The sequence below is a fragment of the Sitophilus oryzae genome, unplaced genomic scaffold, assembly GCF_002938485.1.
Source record: "Sitophilus oryzae breed Bouriz unplaced genomic scaffold, Soryzae_2.0 scaffold_1536_pilon_pilon, whole genome shotgun sequence".
Taxonomy (NCBI): domain Eukaryota; kingdom Metazoa; phylum Arthropoda; class Insecta; order Coleoptera; family Curculionidae; genus Sitophilus; species Sitophilus oryzae.
This window is the reverse complement of record NW_022146210.1, coordinates 3,123,744-3,143,839: the sequence shown is the minus strand read 5'-3', so window position 1 is coordinate 3,143,839 and position 20,096 is coordinate 3,123,744. Positions and strand designations below refer to the sequence as shown.

General features: G+C 30.6%; 1 protein-coding gene across 1 annotated transcript in view; it reads right to left on the bottom strand.

Moving 5' to 3' along the window:
* The window catches only part of LOC115878887 (alkaline phosphatase-like), an 891,059-nt gene that overhangs the window by 416,185 nt on the left and 454,778 nt on the right, over positions 1-20,096 (bottom strand). Inside the window, exon 4 of the mRNA XM_030895492.1 lies at positions 14,604-14,778. Within this exon, the coding sequence (XP_030751352.1) occupies positions 14,604-14,778 (175 nt within the window). The remainder of the gene's footprint in view (positions 1-14,603; positions 14,779-20,096) is intronic.

The following is a 20,096-nucleotide window of genomic DNA, read 5'->3' as shown; positions in this document are numbered from 1 at the left end:
CTATCGTTTTAATTTAAATTGTCAATTCCGTTTATATTTATTTTTTAGAAACCAAACACGGGAATAACCAGAACATTTGCTTTTGGATTTTTACCAATATTTATCGACGCTCATAAATTGTATTTTATAATATAAAAATGAATGTTTAATTTACTGGTGAAATCAAAAGAAATATTTTTTGTTGATATAATATATTTATAGGCTACACTAAACTAAACTATATTAAAATTTACGATAGTGGATACCTATGATTTAAAATTAAAAAATTTCTCAAGCATTTCATACAAATAAACTCTTTAAACGAACTTTACTGATATATGGATGTACCCTGTAAATGAATCGATCGGCAACAGCAAGTATAAAGAGGCAGTAAATAAATATGATTGTTTTTTTTTTCGGAGAGGAATGATGAAGATTAAGTTGGCAACACAATTTTGCGAAGTGCAGATGGATAATATAGTAAAACATTAGCGGTTTTCAACGGGAAGTAAACATATTATTTTTGATGCTTTTCTCAAGTTGGTAGTTATTTTGAGTAGCAGGATTTGCAGAGTGATATTAAAATCTGGATAAAAATGTCGATTATAATCCTAATCACGGTCATCGTCAGGTTAGTAATTAGAGTTGGGCGTTGGAACCTTTGGTGTTAGCAAAAACACAACACAGTTTTGGTATACAGCAAAATAAAACACTAAATCTCCACAATACACCAGAACAGTTTTACTTTTATACTGGACGCGAGTTTCGCTGACCATGTTAGTATCATCAGCACATGATTACGAATAATCTAAAAAGTACAATTTGAGCGTTTATATACTCGCTTAGTGGGTACCGAGTGGGCGTGGCAAGATCTAGCCAACCGAGCGTAACAGTTAGATTTCCGCCACTAGAGTAGTAGGAACAAAGAACTTGAAGGAATTGGACCGTTGTCTTTGTTCATACTATCTTTACATTTATTAATTCTGATGCTTTCATATGCATCTAATTGCCGGTAATTTGAGACTTATAAGTACTAGTAAGCGGAAAACTAAGTAATCTATGAACTAAGAAATTTAAACTCGCCAACGAAAGATATGAAATAGAAAGAGATTATGTTAGAAATGTAGCTGAGTGTAATGGATATTCTCCTTCACTAGTTGATAAAATAATTAGAAAAGTTAAATTTTAACATAAGTTTTTGATTTCTGAAAATTCGACGTTTCAAGTAGAGTAATACCGTTTCATAGAAAGTTATACCGTGGTCTAAAAGGAATTTTTTAGAATGTCAATTATAAACTTGTGTATAGTGCTAATAATAAATTACAACAATTATTAGGTAATCCAAGGGATAAAACACCTCCACTGGAAAGGTCGGGTATTTATGAAATTTTTTGTAAAGATTGTAATCAGAAATATGTTGGGCAAACTAGAAGATCAATATTAACTAGATTTAAAGAACATTTAGCTCAGATAAGTTATGGTAGACCGGATAAATCTTGCGTTGCTGAACATATTGTTGATAAAGGACATTGTGTAGATTTTAATAATTTAAAATTAATTAAACAAGTCTCAAATTACAGCCAATTAGATGCAATATGAAAGCATCAGAATTAATAAATGTAAAGATAGCATGAACAGAGAAAACGGTCCAATTCCTTCAAGTTGTTTTTTCCTACTACTCTAGTGGCGGAAATCTAACTGTTACGCTCGGTGAGCTCTGACTCGGTTGACTAGATCTTGCCACGCCCACGCAGTACCCACTGAGCGAGTATATAAACGCTCAAATCGTACTTTTTAGATTAGTCTTAATCATCTGCTGATGATGACAACATGGTTAGCGAAACGTGTGTCCAGTGTAAAAATAAAAGTGTTTTGGTGTATTGTGGTGATTTAGTATTTTGCTTAGTAATTATATCGTAAATTGTTTAAATGTAACCACCGATGAGAGGTCAGCGGCAGTAGATAGCGCTGTTAGTTGCAGATATAGTGAAGCGGTTATATGTAATAATACTGAATTTATGCGGGGTGGTATAACTAGTGTTATAACGGTTGTAGCTATAGTATTACGGGCAACCAACGGTCCAGCTACGTCGAAACACCGGTTCCCATTAGAACACCGAAGTTAAGCGACGTAAGGCGATACTAGTGGATAGACGGGTGACCAGTTCGAAACTCTGTATCGTGCTGTTGTCCAATAAAGGCAAAAGTGTAAAATATATTGACACACACTGCTCATTCACGCCGGTTCGAGGCCGGATGAGATTCCGCGTAAACAAAGTAGGCCCCGTCCAAATTAGCCCTGGCAGCAAAAAGGAGACGTTAACTTCAAATCTTTTACTTTACTTTATAGTATTACATTATAACATTATCATGTCATAATATTATGAAATAATATTTCCTACTACCAATTTTTTTAATATTGGTACAGCAAACTTATCAGTATAAAGTTTTACTTATCTTTATCCTTTTTATTGCTATTTATAATTCTGAATACGAGGATAAGAAATTTTAGTTTTCAGTACGCCTATGACCGAAAGCGAACGTCTACCTCCCGCTTCATCAGCGGCCATAATTGGATGGAATCAGGGATGAGTAAATATAAAGGACCATAAAATTAATAAATTTTGCTGGTCTGCTGCAACACGTAAGAAATATTTATTGATGGATCAGTATGACAGAGAAGTAATAAAAAGGCCGTTTTTATGAATAACAAAATGGTATTTGAACATCATAATATAATCATATTGAATTGACAATAGATTAATTTATCAGCTATCCGCAGAAAATTGACAATAATAATAAAAACATGACACATGGCAATTAATATAATTCCAAATTAAAAATGGATAAGAGTTTTCATTCATAATAGTAATACAGATATATTTCAAAGAACTTTACTTAAAATTAAGTTTTTTAATTTTGTACTAGTTTATAGCACTTGGTGGTATAACTTGACAAAATAATATCAATCATTAAATAAAGCATAAACGAACCAATAAATAAACAAAAAGGTTAATTTATTTAATAAAACGTACAACGTACGGCTTTGTATGCCGATTGTCGTGTGTATGAAGAATAAAGTCAACGTTTGTTCAGTACAATACGATATACTGAAAGAGAAAAGACTATAAAATACGGGAGAAAAATGAGAAGTTTATTACCTATCCACTTAATCCGGATCGGTCGACAATAGAATTTGTGATATTTACAACATTATGTAATTAATTGATTATCGGTCCTATTATGTAACTGAGGATGTACGTAACTAAGTAATAGAGCATATTTTTTGGTTAGTTTATTTAATGAAGCGTACACACACGGCTTTGGTTGCTGATTCTCGTGTGTCAACGTGTTCAGTACAATACGATATATTGAGAGAGATGCTGATGCTCTATTACGTAGACACGTACATCCTTAGTTGCATAATAAGACAGATAATCTATTAATTCCAAAACGTACTAAAAGCGCAAATTCTGTTGTTGAACAATGTAATCAATATGATTACAGATTAAATAATTATGGAGGTGCATATGAAACATTAAACGATTCATCATTGTGTTAAGTTATACCACGTAATTTAACAAAAAGATCAATCATTTAATGTCTCACTTCACACTGGCTCACTCCATTATTATTTAATACTGATTAGAATGGTCGACAATAGAATTTGCACTATTTACTACGTAATACAGCATATTTTTGGGTTAGTTTATTTAATGATATAACCGATAATGTACACACGGCTTTGGGTGCCGATTGTCGTGCACAGAGTCTATAGACTCTGTGATTGTATAAATGAACAAAGAGAAAAGAGCAAGAATTTTCCCAAGCGTATGAAGTTCAGCTCCGGATTAAGTGGATAGGTAATAATTTTCTCTCCCCGATTTACAAGATTGCCATAGCGATTCACTTCTAGACATGTAGGTAAATGATGACTAAAATAAACGACCCAAGATTTTCTCTTGCCGACCAGTATATTATCGTAGTCTTAAAGAAATTAGAATAAAATAAACTATGTTACATTTATGATTATGATTAAGTGGATAGGTAATAATTTTCTCTCCCCGACTTACAAGATTGCCATAGCGATTTACTTCTAGACATGTAGGTAAATGATGACTAAAATAAACGACCCAAGATTTTCTCTTGCCGACCAGTATATTATCGTAGTCTTAAAGAAATTAGAATAAAATAAACTATGTTAAAAATGTTCATGTATACTACTGAAATGAAGATAATATATTTAAGCTAAATGTAATCTATTACAGTTGTAGTAAAATGAGTAACTAATTGTTGAAAATCCAGATCCAACCCTAGATGCCACATTTTTTTGAAACGTCTATTTATGCGGTTTGAAATTTTGATGCAAAATCTGGCAATACCGCTCAGAAGAAATGTTCCCACCCATACCCACCCAACTTTTTTCTCTTTTTAATACATTTGATTTGCCATTAAGCTGCCTACATCACTGTCTTACACGTTAAAATCCTATACACAGAGTTGACCTGTCCCGATGTGTATGTATAGTCACAGTAATTTCAGAATCAATAAGTCGTCATCATGACGGCGATTCATGTTAGTTCTTCATATTAGTACCCGGTCGTAGACATAAACAAAAAGTATTGGGTCACGATATGTGATGGAGCCGCATGATATCAATAATATTACAATGATACTCCTATATACATATATTCTTGTGAGGCCTAACACATAAAAGGGTATTTGTATAAGTTTCTTTCTATAGTTGTTTCTTGATTTATAACTATTTTCGTAATTGGGCGGTAAGCTGCGAACCTGGAGTGAAACATAAAAATATATATTAGGCAATATTCTCACTGTAACGCACCGTCAATGTCACGTCGAGCCGCCGCGCCGGCGCCGATTGTCTTCTCGACTTAAAAAATGAAGTATATGGGAGATGGACGGATGAAGTATATGGGAGCCACGATTTTTTTTATATCGCTGAATAGCCTAAACAATGGGGCTTTTTATGAAGTCATGGCCAACTATTATTTCCATTGAAAAAACATAATATGTTTGTGTCATATGTCAAAAGTGACAGGCTTTAGAAAAATCGGAGCAGACAAACTCATTAGGGATATGATTATCCACAACTTTTATCTGAAAACTTTTTGTCTAAAATATATTTTAAGAGAATTATGGACAATTTTTAAAATGGCCAAAGTTTTCTTTTTTCGAAATATCTAGCAAGCCATGAACTTTTTCAAAAATCTGAAAGGTGCTCATTTATAAGCCCACAAAACTGCAATTCTTTCCCCATTTAACAGACTCTCTATCTCCAGTAGTTTCCGAGATACCCATAGAGAACATCGTAGGAAACTCACGCTGTATATAGCATCTTCTAACAATGTTGCTTAGAAAACCGTGTTACCATTTTTCTGCAGACGTCACAAAAGTAATATTTTTTTACCAAACGTACAGTTCCGCCGGCAAAAAATATAATTTTAACTCCTAATAAAATAATATCCCCTTTCTGAATAAATTAATCTAATATAGAAGGTCGTCGGGTCGTCCAAATTGTAACCGGAAAACTTCGACGACATGTTCTGCAGATAAAACTAATTAAAATTCCGTATAAATTCATGTCATGAAATACTTCGTTTTGAAGATACAGGGTGTAGATGTTTCATTTTTATTTCGGTTTTTATTAAATAATTTCTGTTATGGGTGTTTTGTGATACGAGAATTTCGATTTCGTCAGTACACTTCTACTAAGGTGGCAAGAATGGGACTCTATCGACAACAAAGTGCGTTGGGGAGTAGAACAGAAACAGAATACTTAATAGTGGGGATTCCATCCGGGGGCCTCTAATCCAAATGAGACCAATGACCCCTCTTTAACACTACCATTAACTATTCGCGTTCAATAATTTTGTCCTTTGCTCATACGTGGAGCACAGGGCTCCACTGGTTACTTAAAAACTATGGTTTCCATTAAAAAAACATACATTTGTGTCATATGTCAAAAATGACAGGCTTTAGAAAAAACGGAGGACACAATCTCATTACGGATGTGATTATCTACAAATTTTATCCGAAAACTTTTGTTTTAAATAGATTATAATGGAATTATGGATAATTTTTAAAAAAGCCAAAATTTGTTTTCTTTTTCGAAATATTCCCTATTTAATTCGTTCCCCATTTAACCGACTCTTTATCTCCAGTAGTTTCCGAGATACCCATAGAGAACATCGTACGAAACTCATCCTTTCTATTATGATTCGGTGCTTAAGGCGCTTATGAGCCCAAAGGTATCGTCAATGCGTCTCGTCTGGGAAAGCCTGGATGAATTAGCAGAAAGGAACAGAATTAAATTATTCTGGGTGCTGGATCACAGCGCCACTGGGAAATACAGTGGTACAAAAAAAAACAAAATACAGAAATACAAAGAGTACTGGGAATACCCAAATATATAATCCGTAGTACAGTAAAACTCTGGATCAGGAAAAAACAGAGTGTCCACTAAAGGAACGGAGAGGGGCACATGAATAGCAAGACCTTTATTCAAGGACCTAATTCTAAAGCCACAAAGAAAAAATAATATAATATATATAATATATAAAAGGATTAAAAACACAATAAGTCTTACAGGTAACAGTGTTACCGGCAGAGGACAGCCGTTTGTTATTTAAAAAAAAAATCCTATTTGTAGGGGCCGCTAATAACATATTTTTAACTGTTTAAAAAAATAATAACTTTTGTCCATACTTGTATTAGACTATTGAGATGGACACTATTGTAGACTAACTTGTATTAGACTATTGGAATTTCCACCATATTTTACTTAAAAACGATATCCTGGCAAAAATCGCTACGAGCAACCGTTCTGAAGATATTTGAAATTGAAATAATCAATATATTTCATCACTGACAAAAATTAAACATGTCCACTAGGTAGTTACAATATTTGAAATGATAAATTTGAAAGGGTAAACTTTAATTTCCAAAATGTATAATAAATCAGTTTCTATTGCGCCTGTGGCACACATTACCAAATTTATTATTTGTGTCTAATGCCTATCTAGTCAACGTGGTTGGTTTCAAATAACTTGGGAACCGTTGCTCGGAGCAATTTTTACCTAGAGACTTTTTTTACACAAAAATGTTGCAAATATATACAGGGTGTCCCACTTAAGATGAATACAAACCAATATATTGGTTGTTTGTTGAGCGATCTTTCTCATTTTTGGCAGGAGGCTGTATGGCTATAAGACGTACATTTTTCGAGTCAAGAGTAAACTACCCTTAGGACAGTATTTATTTCTGATTCAGTCTATTATTTCTGTATTTTTAAATCTGATAAATTATATTGGATCCTCCTTATCCAAGATACTTAAGTTCTAATTTCGATAAATATTGGTACAGGGTGTATTATTAAAATAAGACATTTTTATTTTTATTATTATTTTTTTAAGTACTTACGACGCCACTGGATAAAGACCTGGTTAATTATCAATAACCAGTTATAACCAATTATCAATTAATAGTCGATTTAAGTTTTCAGATAGCTTCCATAATAATTAAGATACGATACAAAAAAACTAAATATTTTCAATTTATTTCGATTACTTTAAAAAAATTTTTTACGTTTGCTAATACAATAAATTAATATATTTTTTTAAATATTTCTCAATAAAACGAATAAAAATCATATTTCAGATTCCATTGAAAACTGTGTTTTTAAATTATTTTGTAAATCATTTGTATTAGCAAACTTAAAAAACAATTTTTTAAAGTAAACAAAATAAATTGAAAATATTTAGTTTTTTGGATCGTATCTTAATTATTATGGAAGCTATCTGAAAACTTAAATCGAATATTAATTGATAATTGGTTATTGATAATAAACTAGTTGTTTATCCAGTGGCGTCGTAGGTACTTAATAACATACCCTGTATCAATATTTATCAAAATTAGAACTTACGTATCTTGCGCCAATTCAATATAATTTATCAGATTTGAAATAAATACTGTCCTAAGGGTAGTTTACTCTTGACTCGAAAATTATCAAACCCCATTAAAACGTACTTCTATGAGGTATCGCATTTCTTATCCTGGACAAAATGTACATCTTATAGTCATACAGCCTCCTACCAAAAATGAAAAAAATCGCTCAACAAACAATCAAGATATTGGCTTGTATCCATCTTAAGTAGGACACCCTGTATATTTTAACCTCAATAGTCAAATATATGTACAGACGAAAAAATATTACTTTTCACAATAGTAATAAAAAAGTTAGTGGTGCTCTCAACATGTAGGAGTCATAGTGTTAACTAACCTAACCTAACCTAACCTAACCTATATCGAAGTTCTCATAAAAAAACGATTTTATCCAAACATCGATGTTCAGAAATTATTTGAAAAAAAAATATTAAACATTAAATCCCATTAAATCCATGTATATCCAAAATGTATGACACCATGTATATCGAAAACGAAGGACGTGAATTTCTACAAACTTTTTTATTTTATTTTTATCTGCAGAATATGCCGTCAAAGTTTTCTGATTAATATTCGGATTATTCTGTATAGTAATAATTCATATTTATGTCTCATACACATGTATTCATACATTAAATCTCCCTACAATTGTAGTAAATTCAATTCTCTAAAATTTTATAAATACTAAATCAAGAAATATTAATATAATCGGCTATTTTAAAATTTAATGATATAGCAAGTTAAATAAAAAATTTATTTAGTTTCCTAAGAACTGGAAGAAAACGTACCATTTACCTTTGCAGTATATTCTTTACAAAACTTTTATCTTTTGGCCCTTAATGAGTACTGTAACGATCTTCTTTTTATGCTTTTTTGCATCTTTACGTGACCTGTTTGTTTGATAATGCAAAGATGAACTTTTTAATTGCCTCTTTCTGAGCTAGTCGGTCCAAAAAGAACAGAATTTAATGATGCATCTAATGGAGCGGTACGTTATTAGCTTCGCTTGAAAAAATAGATTTATTTTTCATAAGTTCGTTTAACTATTTTAAAAATACGACTGCTTGGATTTTGTAGATATTTATTATTTATATAATGACAAACGTTTATGATTAAGGAGATGATTAAAAGCGTAATATAATATTTAATTGAAAGAATTTGAATAATATTTCTAAATAAACTTCTAAAAGATATGCGCTTAAAAAATATGACTATTGTTTGTTGTACTAACGCAAAATTGTACAAGGTGTTCCATTTTCGTTTGTTTTACAGGGTATCTCGTTTATAATCAGAGATACAAAGATGCGATTTTACTATCTAGTCTTTTTACTTCCTGAATTACAGGGCGAATTATATGTATGATATATATGTAGGATTTACAGGGGATTTGTTTATTCCTCTTGTCTCGCACTAATTTTATAACTTATCGAAAAGGTGGTAACTGAGTCTCGTAGGGTTTGTCACGTAGAATTTAGCGGCGTAACTAGTTCTTCGCTAACTAGTTATTATCGAATATAACCCAAACTTATGTTTTATGAAATGGAATATCATATTTATATATTTTTTTATTTTATTTACCTTATCCTCTTCGGACCCACGATACACATTAGTGTACAATATATTTAACTGTATATGTAGAGATATAACTCTTTATACAGTAAATATGATCATTCCGTATTGGGAGTTATCGCTCTAAATTTAATTTGTGTAAACGGTAAATTAAGGAGATACAGTTAAATATTTTGTACACAAATGTGTATCGGGGGTCCAAAGATGATATATGAGTTTTATAAAAATATAACATACTCCACTTATTATCTTATATAAATTTAAAAATTGCATTTTTAACTTAGCATAGGCGGTCGGTTTAAATATGGTAATTAAAACAATCGCCTAGTTTATTCGATCTCAAATTTTGATTATTGGCTATTTTAGGCTAGTTTTTGTGTGTGAAATTATTGTTCAAGTGCATCAAAAATATCTATAACTCTGATTGAGGCGTGTTATTTAAAACCCGCATAATGTATATTATCGTGCAGTTTAATAAGATAACACGATGAAAGGCAAGCTTATTTGGTTAAATTAAATTAACTAAATATACAGTGCTTTTTTTCTTAACTAGGTTAATTTTTGTTCAAAAGTAAAATAATGCACATTTTACCTTATTTAGGTATGAAAATAAGTATAGAGTGTCTTATATTTTTAGAAAGTTTATAACAAGACAAATAAAATAAAAAATAATATAAAAGGCGTCCCATTAAAAAAAACATATGTCTGAGTCATATTCTAAAATATTTATAACAATTCCAGCAAAAAAACTACCTTTTTTAATTTTTTTATAAAAATAAGTACAGAGTAAAGTATATTTTTACAAAACACATAATAAGACAAATAATAAAATAATTACACTAAAATATTAGTTGATAGTTGCTAGTCTAATTAAAAATATGTAACTCAGCGTATAATGTTTAATTCAAATAGTTTTGGTGGTGTTTTATTTTTTTAACTTTGAATTATTATCTTTTATGTCAGGTATTATCTTCTGTAGTATTATCTTCTATCTAACTTAAATACCACAATTTACATATATGGAGAAATTTCGTTTGTCTACCTGATTATTCGTTTATTTTTAATATGCGCGACTTTTAATATTTAGTGAGCAAAAATTGGAGAAAACTAGTGTTCCAAAATATTTCACAAAATAATATCCTGGAAAAATTAAAATGTAATTTATTATAATGAATTTTCTTGGTGTCCAAAAATTCGAAATAAACGCTGATATGAAATTAGGCCTTTTGTTTGCGTAATTTAAATAATTATTTTAATTGCAAAACATCAGTGTAAATGAATAAGTTTAAGTTACCAATCAAAAATGTTTATATAAAATATAGGGTTTTACTATTATATATATTCAATACCAATTAAACTTTTAGTTACGTAATCGAGGGCGCGATCTTTAAATTCATTGTTGCCAGCCATGGACATATTCGGCTGGGGATTCAAATGGTAAAAATTGTCAAGTTGCCACATGTATTTATTTATTTGCTGACATTGTCATTCTTTTTGACACTTCAGCATTTTATTACGAGTTTTTGGTTTAAAATGTGTGTTATACTTTAAGCTAAATTTTTATACCAGCAGACTTTTTTAGCTTCTATTTACTTGCAGTCAAACATTGTTCTTCTTAGAACTTCTTTTAGTGGGAAGTGTACAAAATAGCTTAATAGCCGTGAAAAACTCATCGCAACTTTATTAGTATAATTTGAACGGGAAAGCAGTAGTAAGGGCCGCAAAGGGCGGTTAAAAAGGAGTTTTTTATGTAAATAATAAGTGTATATATTTATAATTAATTTGTTTTTGTTTTCTAAAATATTTTGATTAAAGTAAATATGTAAAAATGGGCAACGCTGTGCCGGTCAAGTTTAATCACGTGACAAAAAGTTTATTTAATATGATCGATAAATATGTATGTATTTAAATTAAAAATGTCTTTAAATTAAATTTAAAAGAAATGTATGATTAGTAATATGCTGTTTTGCATATTTTCAAGAAAATAATAAAGTAAATATATATTTCTTGGATGGAAGTAGTGCTAAATATAAAAGAGGATATAATCTTTGCTGAGAAAAATCTTTATCGCACATTAATTAACAAGCCTTAGGTTACCCATTTACAAACGGCTATTACTTAGAGGCGTTTTTGTGTAGCGATACTTATCTGTGACGTTAACACTTTTTGCATTAAACCGTTGACTGTACGGCCAAGTCGGAACCCCCAATTTTCTTTTTGCCTTGCTGTTGATCCCGTTTTTACTCTTCTCCTGCCTATCTGTAACGTTATTGGAAATCAGATTGGATTTTTCCAATTTCCGCGACTCAAAAAGACATCGGTATTGTTTTCCGAGCAGCCACTGCTCCCAATAACACGACCTAGCGTGGATGATCAGATAAGCAACATGTACAAAGACAGTTCCATCAATTGCCGCTGTAAAATATTCCTTTATCAAGTGCAAAATAACTTAAACTTGACGGCATAAAGCTATATTAGAGTTTTAACACTGATCCATATACAGTCCGTTACATTTTAGCCGTGAACATATGAAACCGACATACACTTTAAAAAATGACGATTAAATTTTTTCCATTAGTATGAAACTCTTTAATGAACACATTATAATATTAATTAAATATCCGTTTTTGTTGTTTTTTAGTGTGTCTTTAATTATAAAAAATAAAATATTAGCAAATGTAGCAGTGATATTTTCTTGTAATGTAGCCTATCTAAAATTCAAATTTAAAGCAAAATATTGAGTTAGAAAGAGGCTGATAGGTACAATCATAAATACATTCAAATATATAATATTATTATATATCTGGATAAATAAATGCGTAACATATATTGATGAATTATGATAATTCTTTATCAAAGAGTACGAACTGGCAATATAATTGAAAATAAAGTTGACATCATTATAATTAAAACAATTTCAATTTAATTATTTCTTTTTCCTACTTTATATTCAATTATACAGGGTTAGTCTTAAATAAGTGCAATTTTTTTAGGGGTAGTATATTTCGATCTCAGAAACGTCTATAAGCTTTTTTTGCTAAAAAAATCGAAAATTGGGAATTTTTTGAAAAAAAAAATAGAATTAAATTAAATATCATAATATCTTCACAATATGGCAATACTGGAGGAAACCCAGAAAACCTACAGCTGTTTTCAATATTTAACCAGAAAAAATTCTTAAATTTTCAAAATAAAATACCTTGTTTATTTTGGAGTTTACTTTTGGAGATCTACCAGCCCTGAAAATATTTGCATTTATTTAAGACTCGTACTGTATATCTGGATAAATAAATGTGAACCATTCTTTAGATTACATCTCTTATTATTATTTATCTCGGTGAAGCTGTTATGTTTACCAAGCATATACACAATGAGTGTTCGACCCCAGAAACACGATTATGAGGTTTTTTTGCAAAATGTTTTTTTTCAAAATAATTTGGAATGTTTATAAAAAAATTGGACTTTTTTTTAGTTTTTAGTTAAAAAGCATAAATTTTTGATAATATGGCAACATAGGTTGCAGGTTAAATTTACAATACATTTTTTTCAAAAAAAATAACCCTCAGATAAGATGCTCATAAAAAAAATAACTTCAAAAAAAAAATTGAAAAAAAAAACTCGGTTATTTTGGTTTTATTTGAAAGCCGGTAAAGAAAAAATATGTTTCTTTTATCGAGATATATCAGCCATGAAAATATTTGCACTTATTTAAGACTCACCTGTATAATAATTATTTTGTATCCTAACTTCTGTTTCGTTCATTTACGTGCTAAGAAAATAAGTACATTCCAAGTCAAACAGCAAATGTATACAGAGTGGTCCGAACTGTATTTCGGAAACTTCGGCAGCATAATCTGCATATTTAAATAAATAAAAAGTTTGTATAAATATATGTTCTAAAATGCTTAATTTCGGAGATACAGGATACAGAAATTTAATTTTTATTTCAATTTTTTCGAAGTAACGTCAATATTTGGATGAAAATTGGGGTCTGGGAGTTTTTTGACATTAGAAATTGGATTTTGATGTCAATAGGACTCCTGTTTGTAGGGGGCGCCACCTATATGTGTTTTAACTGTTTTGAAGTGTCATAACTTTTCGTCCGTACTTGTATAAAACTCCTGAGTGAAAAAATGTACATTTCCGTGCTTTTTAACGTAGAAATATCTGTTAGTAAAAATCGCTACGAGAAACCGTTCTCAAGATATTTAGAATGGAAATAGTCAATGCATGTCATTAATGACAAAAAATTAACACACGTATGGTATAGTTATTTGACTGAAATGATAAATTTGTAACTTTTTATATTTAATTTTTTTAAAGTAATCATCAATTTTTCTTAAAAAAATAACGATAAAACTGTTTCTGTTGAACTTTTAACACAAAAACATTTCAAATTTATGATTTCAATCTAATAACTATTTAGTCAACATGTTTAATTTATGTCAATGATGGCAGATATTGATAATGTAGATTCCAAATACCTCGAAAACCATTACTCGTAGCGATTTTTACCAAGACACATTTTTTACGTGAGAAATCACGGAAATGTACATTTTTTCACTCAGGAGTTTTATAACGGTACGGCCGAAAAGTTATTACTCTTCAAAAGAGTTAAGACACATGTAGGTGGCGCCCCCTACAATTAGGAGTCCTATTGACATCAAAGTCAAATTTCTCATATCAAAAAACGTCCAGACACTAATTTTCATCCAAATATTGACGTTACTTCTACATCCTGTATCTCCAAAAAGAAGCATTTATACGATCTTTTTTACTTATTTTTATCTGCAGAATATGTTGCTGAAGTTTCCGTAATACAGTTGGGACCACCCTGTATATCAAATATTATTTATGGTTCTTAGGTACTTACAAAATACAAAAACTCTATAATACTTAATATATAAATAAAAATAATAATATATAAATAAAAATACTAAACGAACAAATTAATGATGCAGAATTTTAACTATTCAAGAAAAAGATCCCGCACCAAATATAGGTACTGAAATAAAACCGGTTCTATTAAATCTAGTTTAAAACAGTTATTTTACTCGAAAAAGCGAAAAATAAATGGGATAATATATTACCTGATTCTTGTGCCCAGTCTATCAAAGAAGGCACTCTCGAGGAAAAGCTTGAAAAGCAGTTTTCGAATCTGCCTCTGGCGTCCAGACCGACGGTTTCGAAGTTTGTTTTTACTCCGCACATGAGTGCAGTGGCACATGCCGACGATTCTCCTATTTGGGCGTCCATGTTGTAAGTCTGCAAGTGAAATGCAAACGTTACAGGTACATTCTGTCTTAAGTGAATTTAATTCAATTCTGGAATTAATGCGAAAACGGTGTTTAGAATTTACGAGAGAACAAATTAAATTTAGAACAGCATTGTTAGAATAAATTAGGAAGGAGAGAAGAAAAATAATACTTATAAAGCACAAAAGTGAATACGTATAACACTAGGTAATATTTCATATTACATGCTGTGTGCAATAATACAGAATCATTTATTCTTGATATTCTATGGACTAAATAGTCTTTTAATATACATAAAATATAGAGTTTTTTTCAAAAATAATGCGTTGAATTTTGTGTTCAGACAAACCGATTGCCTCAGAGTTATCTAATAAGAACACAAAATAATTAAAAAACTCTCTTCAAAAACTAAAAAAAATATATTTAGGGTGTATGATAATAGTCAGTGGCGTATATGCTTTTTTTAGAAAAATATTCCAGTGATAACACATATGGACGTCGCTGGTGAATATGTCGACACTTTTTAAGCTTCAAAATATGTCGCATTTATAGTAACTTTTACCATCAAAATTTCATTAGAAACGCTAAAAGTAGTTGGAAGAAAATTATTATAAATCGAAACAATAAGAATTTAACAACATGTAGCTACGAAACAAAGCAGAATCGGACCTATGCTGATATTAAAAATAAATTTTATTTTTTACCGGCCTTAGGAAAATGCTCTCTCTTTCCTGGCTACTCGAATAGTCAAAAAATATAACATTAAAAATCTCTTCATATCCGGATCAACTCTCTCGAAAAGCGTTCTAATCGAAACAAGGGAAAGAGTGTACCTACCAGATACCTCGTAAATGCGGTGAGTCGTCAATGCAGTATTGCGGACCAGGTGTTGTCTAAACAGCACAATATAAAGTGGTTGAAAGTTTGGTGGTCCACAGGAAACCTCATTGAAAAGAGCATACAGTTAAAGAAGCGTTTTTATAGCAATAATAATAACGTGTTTAGCAATCCTAATACGGGTATTCCTATGATATATCAACAGCTTATAAAAAGAACGTATTCGTGAATTCTCGAAACACCGGTTCCCATTAGAACACCGAAGTTAAGCGACGTAAGGCGCTACTAGTGGATGGACGGGTGACCGGTTCGAAACTCTGTATCGTGCTGTTGTCCAATTAAGGCAAAAGTGTAAAATCTATTGACACACACTGCTCATTCACGTCGGTTCGAGGCCGGATGAGATCGGATATCTCGTGAGTAAGAGTTGATTTAGACACTTGCCAAGTCGATAGGCCATTGACCATAATATGGCTGAGGACCGCGGTTCGGATTCCGCGTACAAAACAAAGTAGGCTCCGTCCAGATTAGCCCTAGTAGCAAAAAGGAGACGTTAACTGGAATCTTTACTTTTTCAGTGGACAACCTGACGGTTGACTGTACCCAACTTTTTCACTAGTTAATACCTGGCTCTAATATATAAAAACTCAGTAAATTTAGAATTTAGATTAATTTACATTTGATAACGGTCAGTGATACATTGTTTTGTAAGTTAAAACATTTAAATAGAGGAAACGGAAGTCCGAAATTCGTTTAGTTTCAATTCCGAATAATTGTCTACCACATTCAAACTTTCAATTGCTGCTTTATAAGCTTTCCAATGTAATGCCAATCTGTTGTTTTCTTTAATATTACTATATTTAAAACTTAAACTAACTTAACTGTCACTGTCAATAATTTAAAATTTAATATAAGCTTAATATATTTACTTAATTGTCCTTACTAATTAATATGTTTTATTTATATCCTGCGGTTACATACAAATAATTATTTAATCGTTGTGTTTTCGAAAAAATAAACTGAGAAACGTTAATAGAAATAAATATAAACTTTTTAAGGAATAAAAAAGACCTTAAAAACAAAATGTGGATCACAATTAAACATGTTATGAATATTATGAGACAGCTTAAGATGTAAATATAACTGTAAAGTGGTTACGTTGGATTAAAAAAATACAAATTTACATTTTCCATAAATAAAATACAAAATTGTTTTTCTAAACGTTCAGTGCAATATACATTAACATTAGTTTTAGCACTAATTCTTCTCTTTTATTGGTATCTACTATTGAAAATAAAATTAGCTTTAACTGTATAAACTACCTGACGGGTAGACCTGATTACACAGGATGTTCTATATATTTTTAATTTTATATTTTTTTATTGTGTTCATATAAGAATATATAAATAATATGAAAAGATATAAATCGAAAGGACTAATCTTTATCGACATCTTCTATATGCTTTTTTATTTCTTTTTGAATTCTGCCTTTTAAAATAATATTTATTATAGGGACAATCTCTGGTATGCACTTGATAGTATTTATCAAACAGATAGTAAATAGCAAGACCAAGACCAGCAAGGTGTTGATATTGCAGACTAGTTAAGTAGTTTTGATCTTGGTCTTGCTGCAAGATACTTGCAGGTGAAGAAATTTAAAAATAACTGAAATTAAAAAATTTAAATACATTTTCAAAAAATATCTAAGCTAAGGAGTATGAAAGCATTTTATAAAATAATAAAACTTTTTGATTATTGCGGAATTGTTATAGCTTCCTTTAAATTTAAAACATTTTTTAAAATAGATTATAGTTAATTTAGTAGAAATAAGTAACCCATATCATATTTATTTAAATTGGTTCGAAAAACCTACGCATCATAATAATTTTAATAATATTCGAATAAAAATGATATTTCCTAAAATTCTAATAAAAATTGTAATATTATTAAATTTAAAAAAATAGAAGCTTTTCTTATTACTGAGTAAATACGCATCCAAATAGTAATTTACTTTACACAACCTCGGACTGGTATTTTGCAGTTTAAGCCTACAGATTTCACAAAAGCCGCATGAAGCATGGCAATATCTGCGAAATATTGTTGTCGAGTCGTATAACGTACAAAATTTTCTATCGATTCTATTGTAAAGGTCGCGTATTTATTGCTTTGATACAGATTTAAAACTTACTTCAATAATAAACTTAAATTTGTTTCTGCTATTTTTTCATAGATCGAATAAGTGGCATATCAAATCGGAAAAAATATTTTTCTGGAATAGGACTGATTTTAACAAACCCCAAAATAGCTGATTTTTTTTATGTTTGTACAGGTTTACAAAAAAATGTTAAATATAAAAGTTATAGGGAAGGTTAAGACACACATTTTAAAATTATTAGGGTATTATTAGAGTATACAGGGTGGTTCTAAAAAGGGTGGCGGGTATAACATATGTTTTTTTAAACGTAACACCCTATTTTTAGCCGACCATACCGACAGGTATGGTAGGCTATTAAGATCGGCAATTTTTTTTAATTTCACTCAAAATGAGTTATTTGGATCATAAATGACCTAAATACAAAATATTTTCATGGTGTCTGTCTGTCCGTCCGTCCGTCCGTCTGTAACACGATAACTCCAAAACCGCTAAACCGATTTTAACCAAATTTGGCACAAAAATAATGTTGCACCCGAGAATCTGGCCATTAGTTTTTGGTGGGGGTGGGAGGGGGGGGGGTTGGAAAGGGTGTATGGAAGGGGGTTAAAAATTTTTAAAAATCGTAACTCCAAAATTACAGTAGCTAGCGAAACGAGGTTTTCAATTTAAGATTAGAAATAATATTTGCAACAAAATTTGTAATAATATCAAAATCAGTCAGTCGCAGTTTTTGAGATAAAAAAATATCAAGTGGCAATATATATTTTTATTTATTTATTAATATCTCTGAAATCTATCTTAGGATTATGTAAAGTTATCTTAAGGGAAGCCAAATTTGCAATAATATACAGGGTGTTCCATTTAAAAAAAATTAATCCCACTCACACTTTTTTGAGCCACCCTATAAAAGTTAAAATATTTTCCCGAATTACATCCTAGTACTTACTTTAACTTTACACTAAAACAAAATTCTCAATTTTTTTTTATCCTAGGAACTACAGATGCCCGACGTACTATTGTCGGACCCTGTATTTGTTGCACTCAGCATGATTGCAGCTCTCGGCTTCTAAACTGCAAGAAATTTGTAATTAAATAGTTACAGAAATAACTATTTAGTTATCGATCCCCGAATAAAAAAATATTGTCCATATCAATATCATTTTGTTCTCCGTTTCTCTAGCATCCATAAAACTGTCAATTTTTCATAAAATAATTATAGCCGTACGTGTTATATATGAGTTTTCTATAAATAAGTTATGTTCGCGGCATATATTGCTGACGGTTTTCACGCGACACAGAAGAATTCTAATATATTCCCTAACAAGGTTAGCGCCGTCGTGTTACATATTAATATATGCCTCGTAATAGTATTTGCTATTAAATTTATCGCAAGACATATTCGTTGTCAAAGGCGACGATGAACGCCATAACATCCCTCACGGTAAATTAATTTGGCCGTATTAACGCGCGTGCTGCATTTAGAAGCAGCTGCGTATATGAAGTGAACCGCTGAATAATGGTAGAAATAATCAAAATTAGTAATAAATAGCTATACTCAAATATAATGCTATAGGTATCTCAGGAGCGTGTTTGTTGATCTAGGTAGATTTCTGTAGAAATATATTGGGTGTTTCTCAAAAGTGGCTCACTCCTATAACTTTTTTTATTTTTCTGGATAAGAAAAAAAAATACGGTACGTTAGTATACAGGGTGGCGCACCTCATTCGCCTCGATTGATTATACGAAAACGGAAAGATGTAGAAATATTTTATGGATAAATGTGGGAAACGCAATGTGCACAATTTAAAATTATTTTGAAATATATAGGGTGTGTCAGAACTAATATCCATATCAAAGTTATATTTTTTCTTATGGATCACCCGGTATTTTATTTCATTTTTGGATTCTTGGACCCAAAAAAAGGTATTTATTATCAGGGTTAAATATGCTTAAAATCTTCGGTTTTTGAGATTATTAAAAATATTTAAATATGCATACTACAATAGAATAGGATACCAACACCTTGTACATTACCTTTCAGAATTAAATATTGTGCTGGGTTTAAAGGTAGAGAAATAAATTTTCCTAAAAATATGTATTGCTTCCTTAAATTTATACAGGGGTACCAAAAATTGCTGATTTATTTTCTGTATTTATTTTACGTTTATTTTAAATGTAACACCCTATATTTTTTAACATAAATCGAAGCAGATTCAATTGCTCTTTCAAACAATATTAGGGTTTCATATACCTATCTACCTCGGATTTTGAATAAAAAGCGATTTTTCAATAAAATGACAATTAAGATGGCTGGTATCGCCATGGGAATTTTCAAG